Here is a 19062-nt window from a genome sequence, read left to right on the forward strand (position 1 = left end):
AATGTCAAGTAGGCAAACGTGAATCCGGAGTTCTGAGGAAAATCAGATCCAGCCACCGTGTGTGTGTGGACTGTGTCTTTCCAGGGCTGAGCAGCACAGTGTATGTGGTCTGAAGATCATCACTAGCATGGATTTGGGAACCACCGGCCTATAGATGGTATCAAAGCCACAGGAATGAATGAGGCTTCGACCCATTCAGGGTAATCATTCTTATCTTTTGTACAAAATGAAGCATACAACGCTGAATTTTCAAAAGTCATCTTCAATTCCTTATCAAGAGCCAATCCCAACACTTTATTCTGAAGCTGTAGCTAAATTATCTTTTGATGATGAAAACATTGGATTTCAGATCAATGAACTTCCTTTGTGTAGATATTCTCTTGACGGACAGTAAAATTCAAGACATTCTATCAAATGTGTACAGTATTCAGTACTGACATTTTGCAGATGTCCAATATCAAGATCACCTATTTCATTGATAATTTTTAAAATTTATTTATTTATGGCTGTGTTGGGTCTTCGTTTCTGCGCGAGGGCTTTCTCTACTTGTGGCAAGCGGGGGCCACTCTTCATCGCAGTGCATGGGCCTCTCACTATCGCGGCCTCTCCCGTTGCGGAGCACAGGCTCCAGACGCGCAGGCTCAGTAATTGTGGCTCACGGGCCCAGTTGCTCCGCGGCTTGTGGGATCTTCCCAGACCAGGGCGCGAACCCGTGTCCCCTGCATTGGCAGGCAGACTCCCAACCACTGCGCCACCAGGGAAGCCCCATTGATAATTATTGATATCAAGTCTCCCATGTTCTCTTCTAATATTTTCATGATTTTTGTGGCTTTTGATTGGTTTAGTTATGCCTTCACATTTAAATCTTTTATCCATCTGGAATTTATTTTAGTGTAAAATGGGGAGAATCTAAATTTATTTTATTTCAAATCTTAGCCAGCTGTCTCAAAACACTTACCATATAAACCTAGGCTTTTTCTATTGATCTGAAATGCCATATGCTAAATTCCCAAGTGGATCCTGAGATCTGTTTCTGGAATTTCTAGTCTGTTTCCATGATCTTATTCATGACCCAGGTTATGTTTTTATATCAAATTCAAATTACACATATATTAAAAGAATTTCCACACTACAATAACTGCACATTAATCAAGTTACAATGAAAAATTGCTTGTGTTCTGTGAAGTTCTTCCCTGTTATAAGCCAATTCCTATACCTGTTGAACCAAGGTGTCATTGAAAAGTTATACTTTAACTACCTTCTCTGCTTCATACTCTGTCAACATTTCCAGGCAAACAGTTTTAAGAAATGTTATTTTTTAGATAGATTTATTATAAATCTATAAATTTAGTGCAATTCAAATACAAATTCCAGTTGGTAACTGTTGAGACTTGAGAAAACACTATTAAAGTTTAGCTAGAAGAAAAAAATACATGGAAAAATTTCTAAAACAATTATGATGAAGGAGGACTTTTCATTAGCAGATATAAACATGATATCAATATGAAGAAAGAAGTATTTTTTTTCGGTTACATTGCCAACAAACACAAGGAGTTTTAGAATGTATAAAACTATGAAGGCTTATAGTATCAGTAAATGTGGTTTGGAGTTTAATTATTGTGCAGGAGTATGTTCTAGCTGCAATGACAGGAAAACATTCTAGAATAGTTATTAAGATTAAGGAACTTGCATCAGAATGTAAATTGACCCATTGCTTCCTTCCTCCAGAAGTCTAACTTCAAAAAGAGTCAATTGAACTAAAGAGTAACATAGAATTATAAAAATTATGAATTATATAAAGGCAATGTGTTGACTTAAATACAAGATTATTCTCTTATGTGGTAATACGGACACTGATAAATTCTTGTTGTTGCATACTGAAGTACTGTGGTTATTAAGGGGAACGTTCTGTTGAGAAAGTCTAAATTCTTGGACTCCCTGCAAGGTAGAAAACCAGTTTGATCTACATGCTGAAGAATTCTCAACTCTTTGAAGATGTGAATTGGAAAGGCTGACTCACTTGTTGGTTTGATATCTTTGATATTATTGTTGGAGAAAATCCTTCCTGTAAGAAAGAAATGCAACTGGCTTTTTAATGGTAGATAATATCAAAGGCTGCCTAGATGTTCCATGGGCACCTCAAATGGAACATATCCACAATCAAATTCACTACTTTTTTTCCCCAAACCTATTCTTCCTTTTCTTTTCTTGGTAATTGTTACCACCATCCATCTTATTACCTACGCCAAGCATCTGTAAATCAGTCTTTGCCTGTCCGTTGCCTTACTTCTATATCCGGTTGCCATCCAAGTTATGTTGATTTACTTCCTTATCGTCTCTCACACATGCTCCTTCTAATGGTCCGATTGCTTCTATCTTGAGTTAGGCCCTGATCCTCTTACCTTGGACTTCCTACTCTTTACAAAGCAATACATTCATCAGGTGGGCACCAGAATACTCTTTCCAAATGCAGATTTCTTCCTGTTACTTTCCTAGTAAAAATCTTTTCGGGGCCCTCTTTTACCCACAGAGGAAGTTCTGGTCTTTAGAGTGGCATCCAAAGCTCTCCACAGGCTGGCCTGCCTCTCTCCAGCTTCAAATCTTTACACCCTCCCAGCCTGTCTCATTCCAACCATGCCTGACTACTCAGGGGTGCTTGTAACCCTGTTTTGCTTCATACCTTTCTGCCTTCACTCATACTTAAAATTCCCTCCCACCATTTTGGGGAAGACCTAATTATCTTTCAAGATTTAGTTCAAACTTTACCACCTTTGGGTAGCGTTTCCTTTTCTCACCACCCACAGACTATTTTTCCCACAGAATTAACTCTTCTTCCTTTCTGTTCTATTGTGGACCCCTTACTGCACTACAGCACCCACAAATGGTATTACGCCTGTTTGTTTACCTGCTTTCCTAATAGACTGGCAGCTCCTTAAGTCAGGGACCTTGTCTTTTCTTTCCTTTTGCTTCTAGCATCTACGGATGCCTGTACAATTTAGGCACTCAATAAAAATTCTTTGAATGAATGAGTTAATAAGTGAGAAGTGTCAGAGGCCTGATGGAAAGAGCTGGCAGAGAATGCATAGTGTTAAAACTGGTCAAGAGGAAGATACAGGGCAATATCGTGATGAGAGTAGGGAAAAGATAATTTACTAAGGGGGACTTGGCTTTGTATGGTGGATGAGGGTGAGAGGCATGGCGGGATGAACTGGCATTAAGCTTCTGACTAGAATTCCGATATAAGGTTCTTTTATTGCTGTAGAAAAGTACAGGTGGTATTTGAGATCAAATGGAGTTTGCTGGATGTGATCCAGTTTGCAAATATTAGCACATACATACCAAATTTTCATAATACTGCATTTATCTAGTACTTTACAGCGTACAAAATTCTTTACTTTTATTATTTTGTTTGACCCTTAGACCAGTCATCTCCCTAAGCTTCAGTTCCCTTCTTTGTAAAATGAAAATAATAGCTATCTCTTAGGATTGTTTGCAAGAGGTATAATATGTCTGGCACACAGTTACATACCAAATGGGTTGTTAGATCAGGCATTTGAGGTCCATATTGGTTAAATGACTTGCTCAAGGTCACAAAGGTAAGTTAGTGGCAGATTTAAATATAAATTCCTATGTCCTCTTTTTGTAGTATTCTTTTTACTACACCAGGATGTAATGATATCTTCTACATTACTTGGTACATAGCATCTTTAATTCCCCTCAGAGGCTTACCCAAAAGCAGGCTTTGGAATTAGTCTATCAGAGAGTTTATTGCCAAAATCAAGCAAAATCTAAAACTTGGCTAAAACCAAAATGCAAATACAAAATTTTTATAGCTTGCATTGCTTCCTAGTCTCTCTATTTTACACTTAGGGGTTTTCAGCAAAGAATCTGAGCAGGCTAGCTCCTGCCCTTGTGAGGTTCTGTGGAGATGGGCTCTCATTTAAATTAATTTTTTAAATATTGTTTTTGAATCCAGTTTTAGGCCAGAGCAAGTGTCCATCTGAGGCCCTGGAATTAAGGTAGCAGAAATCTAGTGGGAACTGGAACAGGAAGAGAGTGAATCTGGGCTGCAGCAGACACTGACGATCACACGCATCTGTCCTTGTGTTCTCTGTAGAGTTCTGTCCAGGAAGAATCTGAAGCCACAAAATATGAACTGGAGATGAAATTATTAAGTGAAACAGTTTCAGCAGGTATTCCTCTAAATTACATTTTTAGAATTTAATTTTATTGGGATTTTTCTGCTTACAAAAGAAATGCAGGGACATTGTAAAAAAAAAAAAAACTAGGATGTTGCAGAAGTATAAAGTGAAAATTCTTCCTCATCCCTCTTCTGATATAACCAATGTTAACAACTTTTTAAAATTTGTGCAATCTCTCTCTCTGTCTCTGTTTCTCTCTCTTTTGGTTTTAAATAAAACCATGGGATCATATCATACAGATGTTTTTGTTGAAAATTACTTTTTTTCACCTAACAGTATTTGTCATTGTACATACATACATAGAACACAATATATATTCTGCTTAAATGAATAATATTCAACAAGATTCTAAGTCAGAGCACATTGGTAACCTTACTTTTTAAAGTATCTGTATAATGTCATCCAATAATGGGACATTATTTAAATCCTTATTAGTAGACAATAAGGTTATTTCTAATTTTTTTTATTATTGCAAGCAGTGTTGCATTGAACATTCTCAAGCACAGGTACATGATCAGAAATTTTTCAACACTTCTGTATTCAGTCTTATCCTGGCAAGTAGAAACTGGATATAGTTTTAATATGTCAAAATGATAGTGATGTCTAATTTGAAAATCTTTTGGTTTGAGATTTATATACGTGTTTTCCACTAACTTTATCATTATGCTTCTTTCCCAATAACTTCTAAGGAATATACTTTTTATATATTTCTTAGCATTTTTTTTTATAGCAGGCTTCTTGTCTACTTCACTTTTTCCAATACACTTTTGTGTCAGCAGTCAACTAGGTTTATATCTTTATAATTTTTCTATAATCCTTATGAGATAATTTTCCTGTTAGAAATATGATAATATATTCAATTCATGAAACTGTGTCAATAATACCAAGGTTTCTACATGGTGATCCCCAAATAATATATATCATAAATAGTCTAAATTGGGACACAGTATTCTTTCTGACTTTCTTTTCAGGTAAATGGACTATTAGCTAGAAACATTTGAAAATTACTTAAGGTATACATTTTATTGAATGTATACAAGGAAAAGGGGGCAATTGCTTAACTGGAATTTTCTCTGGATATTTCCACTTATTTTCGGTGCCTAACGTCTGTGGGTTAAATTCAGTGCCATCTCAGTGTGCTTCCTTTAATGGGAGAGGAAAATTGTAATGATAAATAATAAGACTAACAGTTCCTGAATTTTTACTATGGGCTTGGCACCAGTTCTAAACTCCTTTCTTGTATTAAATCACAGCTCCCCCAAACTGTAGAAGATAGATACTACTATTATATGCATTTGTTGAGGAAGGAACTGAGACTAGAGATGTTAATTAGCATATCTTGTATAAGGTCACACAGCTAGTCAAGGATGGAACCTGTAAGGGTCTGATTTCCTCTTCTTATCTATTACACTCTATTGAAAGAATTTTGGTGAAAGGTGGGAATGATGGTATGTGACATCAGATATCCCCTGATTGTGCACTGAGATTTATGGGATCATAGAATTTCCCTGTAAAATGTCTGAACACAAAGATTATCCAGTCCAGTTTCTTCACTTTCAAACCTCCATCCCTGTTTTTCTATAAGCTGGGCCTATTTTTGTTGAAAAAAAAAATTAGCTTTCATTTCATATATGGGCCAAAATTTATTTTTTTAACATTTTACTTCTTTCAGATTTTTAGCTCCATAATGTCCAATTTAAAAAAATTAATTTGTCAGTTATTAAATTTTGTGTTAAACCACTTTTGATCTTTTATAATGAAGGTTAGCAGGATATGCCACCCCAAAATCTGTCACTTTGGCATAAGAATTATTTTGAGCTGAAAACAATTAAAAAGATGCAAGAAAAGGTCCTTACCCTCCTCCTATTTGCCTAAAAGCAGGGCATAAACTTTCAAAAGTGTTTTTCCTCCCCTCTCTACTAGGAGGGACAAAGGTTAAAGGTTAATTCCCAGAGACAAGTTTAGACCCTATCAGCCTGGAGAGGGTGCCAGAGGAATTTACATAACAGGCCTTATCTCTGCCCTTGGAAGCCTAAAACTGCTTTCCTTTGTCCTGTTATTTCTCCACAAATTTATTATTCTTTGTAGAAGATGCTGTATAAGCCAGAGTTCTAAACCACCTCTTTGAGTTACTAATTTTTCTCAGGGTATCTCCCATGTATATATGAGGTGTACATGTTAATAAACTCCTGCTCATTTTTCTCTTGTTAATCTGTCTTTTATTATAGGAGTCTCGGCCAAGAACTCAGAAGGGTAGTGGGAAAATTATTTTTCCTCCCATACAATAAACCATACTTTTAAAATTTTTATGTTAATAGTAACACATCCTTATTGTATACAAATTCCTAAAACGTTAGTATGTTAAATATAAATGGGGCCCTCCCCTGCACCCTAACATTATGCATGCCTATTCCCACTTTCAAGCTTAGCTTTGTGAATAGTTTTGAATCAACCACATTTTGAAAATGTTTAGCAGCTAAAGAAAAACTTCATTTACCAGTATTAGAACATTTTCATTTTCCCGCTAAGAAAATACAGAAATGTTATGATCTGTTTAGAAACTGAACTAATCTGATGAATTTCAGCGCAGTTGTTGCTGTTAGAGAATGCCTCTGAAAAGCCATATTTCTTTGAAGAAAATGAGGTTGATTTATGCCAATTCACAGCTCTGGGTGGAGTGCACCACTTGGATATTTTGGAGCTTCCTCCACAGTGTAAACCGAGGAAGGGCTGGATGATTGTGGAAGTAGGTTAATTCTTGAATCAAAATTTATGAATAAAATAATTTCTCATGCTTTTACTTCATCTCAAACGATCTAAACATCTAATGAATTTAACCCTATTAAGCAAGCACAAAGGAAACAATGTAATTTTAAACTGTCTTGAATGTATACATTTGAATCAGATACTAAAGGAAAGGAATCTGAAATAATATGGATTTTAAAACTAGAATTCATACATGTTAACTTAATTGTAAACCTATAGCACTATGATTATAGTGTGCCAATTTGGCCTTAATAATGACAGTCTATTTCAGAGGCTGGCAAGCTTTTTCTGTAAAGGACCAGGTGGTAAATATTTTCAGCTTTGTGGGCCATACCAGCTCTGTCACAACTCCTCAACTCTGCCACTGTAACATTAAAACAGTCACATGTAAATGAACGGGCATCGCTGTGTCCCAGTTAAACTTTATTTACAAAAACTGGTGGTGGGCTGGATTTCTCGGGGACCACAGTTGGTGGACTCTGGTCTAAATCAGTGGTTCCCAGCATGTGGTCCCTTGACCAGAAGCAGCAGAATCACTTGGCATCATCTGGGAATTTGCTAGAACTGCAAATTCATGGGCCCCACCTCAGTCCTACTGAATCAAAAACTCTGGAGGCGAGACTCAGCAGTCTGTGTTTTAGCAAAACACATCCCAAACTTTGAGAACCACTCGTCCGGATCTTTGATATACAAAGTGTGGTCTGTGAACCTGAAGCATCAGCATCACCTGGGAACTTGTTAGAAATGCATAATTTGGTGTTTCACCTCAGATCTACTTCATCTGCATTTTAACAGGACCCTAAGGTGATTCATATGCACATTAAAGTTTGAGAAGCACTGATCCAGGCAATGCCAATGCTGCTGATGTACAGATAGCCCACAGGAGTAGTAAGGATACTGATGGTAGCAGTTGTTCATCATTTTTCAAGGAGTTTCTCACTTCTGTTTCAATAAGCAGTAACACTTGCACTAGCACTGGCTTGGTTTAACTTTTGGTGGCCTACATCCCAGATACACCCAGTTATGTTGTCATGGCCCCTTCCTCCTTCTTTTCTTTCTCTCCTGCCCTTCTTTTCTTTCTCCCTGCTCCCTCCCAACCCCCTCCCATCCCCATCTCTCTGCTCTAACACATCATGTCCATAGATGGTCAGGCACTTCTCACCCACAATCCTATCCATTAAGGATCTTCATGCATTCTTGAATTAGGGACGTATTTCTCAATTTTTATTTTTTTTCCATTATCACCCCTCTAAGGAGTCTATGTAGACATTTTTTTCCCAACTGCCCCCCAGCCCAAAATATTAATACCACAGATATACTGTGTATCTGCTTATATGCTATATGTGTATCTGTATTTTATACCTAAAAGAGTACAATTGTTTCATGACCCCCCTAAGCTCATTTTTACCCTCTTAGGGATGATATTGCTGTTCCTTTCCCCTTCTCCCCACAAACGAGAATGCAGTTATTAGGGTGAACGTGGGGAGATAATCTGGTCTGTAGCCACTTTGAAGAATCTACTTGAATCAACTTTCCCTACCTCAGGGATAATTGAAGGACAGGGAGGAGGCCAAGAAAGACACCCTTTGGTGGAGGTAGGCCTTCAAAACTCTTTATCCATAGGAAGGTCCCACCCTGAACTGGGAATTTCAAGGATTCATCCAAAGAATTGTTGTTCTTGAATTTTGGCAGGATATCCTGATACCACCACTCCAGGCTCCCAGTTTGAGCCCAAAGTATCCTCCTTCACACCTGTTTTTCTCTCCTGCAACAAAGAGACCTTCCTCCTTTTTTCCAAGTCCCTTTTTAATAATCTCACACGTGCCCTAGAAATTTTCCCCATCCAATTTTTTCCTCTATTTTGTAACTTTTTTTTTTTTTTTTTTTTTTGCGGTATGCGGGCCTCTCACTGTTGTGGCCTCTCCCGTTGCGGAGCACAGGCTCTGGACGCGCAGGCTCAGCAGCCATGGCTCACGGGCCCAGCCGCTCCGCGGCATGTGGGATCTTCCCAGACCGGGGCACGAACCCGTGTCCCCTGCATCGGCAGGCGGAGTCTCAACCACTGCGCCACCAGGGAAGCCCTGTAGATCTATTTTTGACTTCGGGCATTTCTTGAAGTCATTTTGTAATCTTTGGCACATTAATTGATTTCTGTAAGTGCCAGTTATCCTCTCTGTTAAATATATGCCTTGTACAGTTACTTGGAGGGATAAAATGAATAGTTAAGTCCCAGCCAGCATAGAACCTGGCCCATAGGAGGGTTCTGAATTACATTCAAGTGTCGTGATTTTTTTTTCCTCAAATCATTATCTTTAATTTTATTGTGACATTTTGTTAGTCAATCTATAGTTAAATGTGACCAAACTGCAGTGCTTATTTAAAATAACTGTATAGCTTATTCAGCAATATTTACATCTTTAACTGTTACCAGTCAGCTTCTAACTTGGTATTATTTTGGTCATTTTTAAAAGATACTCAAAGAAGGATTACAGAAATATACATATCCTCCAGAAACGGCAGAAGACTTTGAAACAGAAAACACTTTCCCACCCATAGAGGTCATGCTTGAGGTTCATGAGAACGTAATCTTTTTTGAGAATCCCATGGTTGCAAGGTGGGATGCTGAAGGTACAGCAATGTCTTAACCAGCTTTGATAATTATGTAATGAAAAGAGATACAATAATATAAATTCTTATATCAAATTAGGAAATGCAGCGTGTAAACTGAGTTTCTAATCTTACATATTTCTCTGCCAATTCTAGGGTCTTTGTTTTGTTTGCTCTTGATGGAAAAGAATAGGGATTGGAGTTTTTTATAACTATTAGTTGCTGAAGTGTTTATATCTGCCATATTCTCTGAGAAATGTCTTTATGTTTATACAATTACGTTTTAAAAAAGAAGGAAATGAACAAAAATATCAAGATAGCATAGCAAATCAAAAACAAACAAATGAAAAGCCTACTCTCTCTTGAGATGGCCAAATAATTCACACTGGAGTGATTAAAATTTGATTATTTTAATGCTAATGATTTATAAGTTGCAAAGCTTATTACAGCCAGGTACTGAGGATGTGGAGTGGGCAAATGGGAAACCTGAGAAAGAGGAAAACTAGCCACTGTATGCCTCTTTATAACTTCTGACGAATCATGGGAAGTTATTGCTTATTCAAAATGTTAAATAAATATCAGTGAAATCAGAAGTACTAACAGAAATACAAGCTAATAATTCACCAGTCATTAGCAGATACCTTATTTGGGGTTGGCAGGCTAAACTTTGAAAGGCCTCGGTCTTGTGAATTAATGTATGCACATTCTGGGGCTCTTAGATGAAAGCCGAATAGCTTTGTTTTTAGTGTAGGTGAATTATTCTACATCCATCTATTTACTTGTGAAAGGGTTTACATACTAGATGATAGGTTTAGAACAGATAAGATCACTAAAGCACAGAGCTATTAACTTTATTTAGTTAATGGGGGCAGAGAATTTAGAGAATATTTTGTACTTTAAACTTTTTCATGGTTGCTACACTACTCCATATTTTTGCTTGTATAGACACAGCCACAAGACATTATTTATTCTAGAAATAATTTATATATTAAAAACAGTATATTTTTATCAATACATTAAACCATAAAGTATATCAAAATGAACATTAGGTAATTTTTTCCTTTTATGTTGCTTTTAGAGGTTTCACTTTTCCTTTCCTTTAATGGTAATGTTCCTAAGTATTTATCACATTAAAATTTATTCATACTCAATTAGTATTAGACAAGGTAAATTATCCCACATGATTCAGGGAAATACAATATGTAAAAATTGACTCTAACTACAGTAATTATACGACAGTAATCTACAACTCCAGTAATTTTTAAACCATGGGGAAACTTTTTTTGCCAGGGCATACTAGAAAGTTGAAGAATTTATTTATAGGCAATACTTAATTTTTACGTTTAAAAATTAAAATAATTTTGTTAATGTAAAAACAAAAAGAGGAATTATAAAGAACTTAGTTTTCCAATATAATCGTATTTATTATATTGAATTTGAGACTCAAAAATAGTCAGTGAAACCCTCCATGTGAGAAGAGGAGAAAGCCAAGTGGGAATGAAGAGGGTGTTCTAGAAAGATAATGATTCATTCATTTGTTCCATAAATATGCTGAACAATAAGAAAGATAGAGATAAATGAGACATAGTTCCTTCTTCCAGGAGTTTTCAAAGTTGTAGGAGAGGCAGAGAGGGAAGATAATCATAATACAATGTAGTAAGGTGCTATATAATAAGAAGTGCTAAGGAGCAGAACAGTGGCTGGGTCCCATCTGGAGAGTTACGGAAGGCTTCTCCTAGGGTGGAATATTGAACAGGTCCTTAAGAGACTAAGAGAACTTTCACATGTAAGTCTCATGTGGACATATGTCTTCATTCCTCTTGGGTATATCCCTAGAAGTGGAATTGCTGGGTTGAATGGTAAATTGATGCTTACCTATTTAAGAAACTCGCCAAATTGTTTTTCAAAGTAGCTGTACCAGCAAGATACGAGGTTTCCCATTTCTCCACATCCTTGCCAACATTTGTTATTATCTGTTTTTTTGATTATAGCCACTCTAGTGGGTGTGAAATGGTAGTTTGTGGTTTTAATTTGTATTTCCCCAATGACCGGTAATGTTGAGCATCTTTTTTAATGTATTTACTATACTTTTGTATGTCTTCTTTGATGAAATGTTTATGCAAATCTTTTGCCCATTTTTAAGTTGGGTTGTGTTTTATTATTGAGTTGTAAGAGACACAGAATACCACCTATTATATGATTGTATTTAATGAAAAGTCCAGAAAAGGCAAATCTTTAGAGACAGGAAGTATATTAGTAGTTGCTTGGGGCTGGTGATGGGGATGGGAATTAACTATAAACGGACATAAGAGATCTTATTTGGAGGATAATAATGTTCTAAAACTGAATAAAACTGGGTGGTGATGATGGTCGTACAGCTCGATAAATTTACTAAAAATAATCGCATACTCAAGACAGGTGAATTTTAAAGTTGTTTAAAAAGAAAGATGAAGAGAGTTTGTCTAAGATAAAGGAAGAGTCCTCTAGGAAGAAAGAACGGCATGTGCAGAGGCTCAGAGGTATATGATGTTGTTGCAGAAGAAGAAAAGGTGTGGCTGGAAAGAGGTCTGAGAAGTGGCAAAGGAGGAAGCCGGAAATCAGAATTAGAGCTTCATTCTAAAGGTCTCACAGCTGTGCTGAGGAGTTTGGACTTGATCCTGTAGACAGGAAGAAACTCCCAGCAAAGCTGGCTTTTTGTGGAGATTCTATTCTAAATGTGAAAAATCAATTTATACATATTGCAGTTATGGGAGTGGTTTCATTCTTATTTTTGCAGAGGAAAAAAATGGAACTCATGTCACATTCTTCCTAATTATAAAGGTAAACACTGGAAAACTGATGGCATCAGCAATGTATCTTACAAATCGGAAGACAGACTTATAACATTCAGCCTGGACACTTTTGGCCCTGTTACCTTGATTCAAGATGCTCATGTTAATATGCCATACCAGTCATGGGAGCTAAGACCACTTGATGTGAATAAAGTACTTCTGACTGTGACTACAGTATTTACTGAGATTCAAATACAAATTAAGGTAAACTGCTGTTATAGCAAGTCATGTCAAAGAGCTAAATCTGTTTCATGACTGTAAGTGTGTCAAAGCAATCAGTCACTGCTGATTTACATATTGAAATGTGTCTTTTATAAATCTATTTACGATATACCTTGAACTGTAATTTCTAAATGAAATATAAATTAAATAGATAGGAAATAGCATGTAATAAGTAAAGTACAAATTTGTACCCTAAAGTTACTAGGAATAGAACAATTGGTGAAGATATAAGCCTGGTTGCAGTATGACTTTCAGAGTTTTTGATCCACTCTGAAGAGGCTTCCTGATCTTATCACCTAGCCATTTGAAATCCCTTTTGAGTGCCTCCATTGCTCGTCACTCAGAAATTACACAGTCTGAAATTTAGAGACAAAAAAAGTAGATTTAGTGGTTGCCTGAGGCTGAGGGTGGGAATGAGGATTAACTGTAAATGGACATAAGGGATTTTATTGGAGGGATGAAAATGCTGTAAAACTGATGTATGGTGAGAGTTGCACCACTCAGTAAAGTTACCCAAAAAAAATCACTGGACTGTGCACTTGGGTGAATTTTATGATATGTAAGATACACCTCATGAAAGTTGTTTTAAAAAGAGAGAGAGAGAAAAAAAGAGAGATAACCTGAAATTCCTTATGACTGTGGCAGGAAGGCTAGAATATCATCAAATTTGGCTTTTAAAGTCAGATGAGAGATGTGAACTCTGTACACCTTCAAATTGCCACTTTGCAGACATTTTTTAAAATAAATAAATTTATTTATTTATTTACTGTGGCCATGCTGGGTCTTCATTGAGGCAGTTTCAGTAGTTTGGTGCACAGGCTCTCTAGTTGCAGCACGTGGGCTCTAGAGCATGAGGGCTCAGTAGTTGCAGCATGTGGGATCTTAGTTCCCTGACCAGGGATTGAACCCGGGACCCCTGCACTGGGAGCATGAAGTCTTAACCACTGGACCACCAGGGAAGTCCCACCACTTTGCAAACTTTAAAACTGGGTAATAATTTTCCATTATTATGTTAAAATTTTATTATATATGTATAAAAAATTATGATCCTTAAAAGTTGCAACATGATTGCTGTCAAATAGCTATTATATATCAATATGAACACATGTAGTATTCTTAGATCATAATTTATAAAGTAGGAGACCTGGGAGATCCTTCAGTTCAGTCCCTGGATTGCTCAGATGAGCCCAAGAAGAGTTGATAAACTGCTCAAGGTAACGTGGAGACTTTGCAGTGGAGCTTTTGGGTCAGACCTAAAACATATCTGTCCTGCATTCTTTTTAATATAGGATTTTGTTTTAATAGTGTAAAGAACCTAACAGCTGGACCTAGAATGATAATGAGGTAATAGTTTCTTTAACTTGTATAAGCGCTTCTTTTTTCTTATTGAAACTAGGAAAACCTCTGCATGTTAGCGTCAATCAAACTAAATAACAAAAAGCATTCCTCTGTTTTGGAAGAAAAGTGGATGACTCCTGTTTCTTTCATTATTGCTTTGAAAGAAGCTGGACTGAATATCTTCCCTACTGGACACTCTCACTTTTATGTTGTTATAAACTATAAGGTAAGAATGTATCTTTCCAAATTTAATGTGCTGGACATTTAGAATGTTAGCAAGTATTAAATTTTATATAAATCTTAAGGTACACCAATGGTTTTCTATATTCACTTATATAAGATTATAGTTAGAAAGGAAGGAATAAATAGCATGACCAGAAATCCAGGGTTCTCTCAAATTTAATAATCTATTGTATGATGATCTTCTTAATGACACATGGAGCGTAACCACAGCTGGTCAGTTTAGTGCAAAGGTAGAGTCTGAGCAACTTCGCATTTCCTATGCTTTCTTTCTCCTTCCAGACTGGATACATGTAAGATTTCTTAAAAGAGTAAATGACTCAGCAGTTTCCCAAATATGATAAGTCAGGCAAAATTAGACATACAAGGACCACCAAACCCACTTCCTTCTATTTCTCGACAGAGCCTCCCTGTCTACGTACAGCTTCATATGACGCATAAGTTTAGTTAAATGAGATCCTTCCATGTTAAACTGCGAGCTCCTTGAGGAGGGTGGCCGTTTCTTAATCAGCTTTGATTCTTCTAGCACCAAGCCTATTCCTAGAATACAATAGATGTTTAGCAAATATTTATGATGCATGAATGAAGACAGAGTGGCTTCTAATCATGAAAGGTGTTTTGGGCAGAAGAGTTCTATACTCAAGAACAAGTTTATAATATACCAGAAAATGGCAATATAGGTAGACAGAACACTTGAAAATAATCCTGTCAATAAGAGTGCATACATATATGCGTAGGAAAAAAAACCAACCTTAGTTTTAGTAACTCAAATTGCCAGTTACTCTACAAATGCTGAATGTCATATACTAGTCATCTTTTCAGAATATTATACTCAAGACTTTTTTTTTTCTGAACACCTATATTCTAGACATTGTTTTAGATGCTTAGGAAACAGTGAATAAAACACAGGTCCCTGCCCTTGTGGAGCTTACATTCTAGTTGAGGGAGGCAAAAATAAACAACAGACATAATAAACAAAATTATCTTATATGTCAAAAGGTGCTAAGTGGTATGGAAAAGGAAAGTTACAATACCAAATAGGGTGTAGGGGGAGAGGGGTTCAATAAGGAGACAAGATTTGAGCAACGCTTCAAGGTGGGGAATTTAGCCAAGTTGATATCTCTGGAAGGATATCAGCTTCCAGGTGGAGAGAAGACCTGGGGAAAGAGCCCAGAGGGTGTGGCCTGATGTGTTTGAGGATGGGAGGGACAGCAAGGAGGCCGGGGTGCCGAGAGAGCAAAGGGAGAAGAACAGGGGATAAGGTCAGAGAGATAGTGGGGTGTATGGGGGATGTCAGACCACAGAGGCCCTTGTAGAGCATTGTTAGGACTTTGGATTCTACTCTGAAAAGGGAAGCCATTGCCCCGTTTTGAGAAAGAAGTCATGTAATCTTACATTTTATTTTATTTTTTTAATATTTGAATTTTAATTTATTTTTTAATAGTTTTTAAAAAATTTTATTGGATTATAGTTGATTTACAATGTTGTGTTTCTGCTCTACAGCAAAGTGAGTCAGTTATACATATATACATATATTCACTCTTTTTTAGATTCTTTTTCCATATAGGCCATTACAGAGTATTGAGTAGAGTTCCCTGTGCTATACAGTAGGTCCTTATTAGTTATCTATTTTATATATAGTAGTATGTATATGTCAATCCCAATCTCCCAGTTTATCCCCCCCCCACTTTTCCTCCCTTGTTAACCATAATTTTGTTTTCTACATCTGTGATTCTATTTCTGTTTGGTAAGTAAGTTCATTTGTACCATTTTTTTAGATTCCACTTATAAGTGATATCATATGATATTTGTCTTCTCTGTCTGATTAACTTCAGCTGACTTACATTTAGATGGATCTGTGTTGAGACCAGACCAGACTGTAGGGGGCCAAGGATGGAAGGGAGACTAGAGAGGCTCTGCGATCAACTCTATTTGTTTGTATATTGACAGCTTCCTTTGGTAGAAGTGAAAGCTTATCGACAAATGGCCCTGTTAAGTTCTGCTTTTGCATTTGGTTGGAGCAAGTGGAATACAGTATGCAATTCTGACAAAGTTGTATTTCAGGTATAGTATGCAAAAACCCCATTAAACTATTTTGTGCTCCAAAAGAAGATACTCAAAAGCTAAATGAATGTAGACCATGGTTTCTCCTTTTAAAAAGGTGAAAAAGATGATTAACATTCAAAATGGAGTTTTACAACTTCATTTTCTTTAATTTTGTCAAAAATATAAAACCAGGGCTTCCCTGGTGGCGCAGTGGTTGAGAGTCCTCCTGCCGATGCAAGAGACAGGGGTTCGTGCTCCGCTGTGGAGCGGCTAGGCCCGTGAGCCATGGCCGCTGAGCCTGCGCGTCCGGAGCCTGTGCTCCGCAACGGGAGAGGCCACAACAGTGAGAGGCCCGTGTACCGCCCAAAAAAAATAAATAAATAAAACCAAACGATGTAAAGGTTATACTTTCGTTGTCCATTATGGTATCAAATGCTCTTGATTTCAGGCTTAGAGACCTTATCTCTCTTTACATCAACTGAAGAACAAATGTCAGCCTTTCACGTGAATATATCATCTATGAGTCACAGACTTTCTCCTCTGAGAGGGTTAGGCCTCCAGTTTAACTTTCTGGCACATTTCCTACTGCCTGATAAAGAATGTATCATCTTATCATAGTCTACACGATGACTGATGAATATTTTCGCATAAATGAGCCACCATATTTATTTATCTTGTTTATTGTGTGTTTCTCCTATTACAATATAAGCTCCTTGAAGACAAGGTTTTTATTGTTGCAGTTGTTACTTATTAATACGTTTAGTTATTTTTTCTTTGTTGTTGTTTTATCCCCAGCACCTAGAAGAGTACCTGACACTTGAAGCCATTCAATAAATATTGTTAAGGAATTAATACATTTTGATAAGTTCCATAAACACCAAGATATAAACAGTTTCATGCTTTTAAAAAAATGAGACATTAAGACTGTTTCTTTTTATCTTAGCAATTCAGGGAACTCAACTGAGCCCTTCAAATAAAATACTCTACTGTCAAAATACCCAATAAAAGAGGAACTAGTAACATATTTTTCTTTCTTTTTCTTTAGGTGAGGGAACACCTTCCTAAAGAAGAACCCATTCAGAATCCTAATTGGACCCTTTTAATGTTTAGTGGTGGCAGGGCACAAAGTCTCAAAATCAATGAATCCAGTGATGCATTCTCTGAAGCCCTTAAAGAAGAAACTGAGTTTCATTCTACTTTATATCACATGGTTAAGGATTTTGCTTCTAAAGAAGCAATGAAGAAAGTTAGGTGTTCCAGCTGCCAGTTTGTTGACTCTGTATGCCACATGCTACTCTCAACTAGATTACTCAGCTATTCTTAATCCCCACTGATAAATTTTATTCAGTATGAAGAATGAAGCAACTTGGAGAAAAATCCGGTATTTCTACAATAAAGTGTAATGAGTGGATATATGCCAAATAGGCTGTTAGAATGATCTAATCAGCATTTTACACTCAAATTTTACTTTCTAAGAATTAGGGTTTTTTTCCTTATGCATATGTGACCTACTGAGACTTCCAACATTCACTGTATGAAAATTTGAATGGTTCTTTATTTCAATAAATTTTAACAAACAATAATATCTCCTCCTCAAAAAGCTCATTAAAAAAATCATGTAGGTGGGCTTCCTCCCCACTGTATTTTAGTTAGGAAGGTAATCACAAAAAGAGGGAATATAAAATATCTTACAGTCATTCTGAGAACCTCTGGCTCCATGCTATAATTTCCCAGCTAAAAGCTACTAATTTACAAAGTTCAGATACTGAAACTTTAAAAATCAAGATTAGCATCAGCACATTAGGATGTGCCACAGTCACACTGGCGGTGGCCCATTGTGTTGGAGTCTGGTAAATGGCCACACGATATGTTCTAGAGACATCCAGGAGTCCCCGTCCTGTGTGGGAGCAGCATCCACAGACTTCTGGAAAAATCGGCCTGTGAAGAAGCTCATCAATGCCGCGAATAGTACAATGAACGCGACAGAAAGCCAGAGTGCCTTACTGGCCTCTCTGATGGAAGTCTTGAGATTTGTTGCCCAGGTAGCTATTGTGTTATAACTACAAGGAAAACACAAAGTCAGCATGTGGTAATCACAATAATCTGTTATTAGAAACACTCCTTTTGTCAACAATAATCAGGTCATGCGTCTGCCCTGCATAATTCCACCAACACCCCCTCATAATAAGCTACATAGTATGATCTAGCCTCTTGGCTTTGGCCACAATCTGCTCCCCACACCCCTTATAATTTCTAGAATTAAAGAAATGATGTGCTAAGGTAAGAATCTGAAAATTATGTGATTTAGGCATTACTTAACTCCTAACAAGTACATTTGAGTATTAAGTTCATTTTTTCAATCAGGTAAGGCAATTTATATTCCTGGGGTAGAAGAAATAATGTTATTCATTGGGTAGAGCAAGATATATGTACTTATAAACATGTCACTTATTTCTCACCATACCCTGGACTTTTGCCGTACTGAAACCCTAAAATTCCTTTTAGAAACACCCACCAAAAAAGATTACAGCATCATATAAGTCTTTGAAAATAGTTAACTATGTGTTTTACATGTGCTAATTCATTTACTCATGACAGCAAAGACATAGGTACTATTATCATCTCTATTTTACAGGTGAAGAAATCAGTGCTCAAAAATGGATGAACTTGCCCAGGTCACACAGAGTCAGAGAGCTAATTCAAGCCTGGGCCATCTGGTTCCAAGGCCAAGTTCTTAACACTGTGAACTCACCTGCCTCTTGTAGTTCATAGGTTCAGGGATAATTGTTAAACACCATATGGAGTTTGTT

General features: G+C 36.9%; 2 protein-coding genes across 2 annotated transcripts in view; one reads left to right on the forward strand and one right to left on the reverse strand.

Moving 5' to 3' along the window:
* DNAI7 (dynein axonemal intermediate chain 7) overlaps positions 1 to 18058 on the forward strand; it is a 73130-nt gene extending 55072 nt beyond the window's left edge. The window contains exons 10-16 of the mRNA XM_060166721.1: positions 4118 to 4193; positions 6788 to 6948; positions 9440 to 9596; positions 12396 to 12610; positions 14025 to 14192; positions 16157 to 16270; positions 17298 to 18058. Of these exons, the coding sequence (XP_060022704.1) occupies positions 4118 to 4193; positions 6788 to 6948; positions 9440 to 9596; positions 12396 to 12610; positions 14025 to 14192; positions 16157 to 16270; positions 17298 to 17576 (1170 nt within the window). The 3' untranslated portion in view covers positions 17577 to 18058. The remainder of the gene's footprint in view (positions 1 to 4117; positions 4194 to 6787; positions 6949 to 9439; positions 9597 to 12395; positions 12611 to 14024; positions 14193 to 16156; positions 16271 to 17297) is intronic.
* IRAG2 (inositol 1,4,5-triphosphate receptor associated 2) overlaps positions 17844 to 19062 on the reverse strand; it is a 91304-nt gene continuing 90085 nt past the window's right edge. Inside the window, exon 39 of the mRNA XM_060166719.1 lies at positions 17844 to 18312. Coding sequence (XP_060022702.1) covers positions 18069 to 18312 — 244 coding nt within the window. The 3' untranslated portion in view covers positions 17844 to 18068. The remainder of the gene's footprint in view (positions 18313 to 19062) is intronic.

The sequence above is a fragment of the Lagenorhynchus albirostris genome, chromosome 11 (genome assembly GCF_949774975.1).
Source record: "Lagenorhynchus albirostris chromosome 11, mLagAlb1.1, whole genome shotgun sequence".
Taxonomy (NCBI): domain Eukaryota; kingdom Metazoa; phylum Chordata; class Mammalia; order Artiodactyla; family Delphinidae; genus Lagenorhynchus; species Lagenorhynchus albirostris.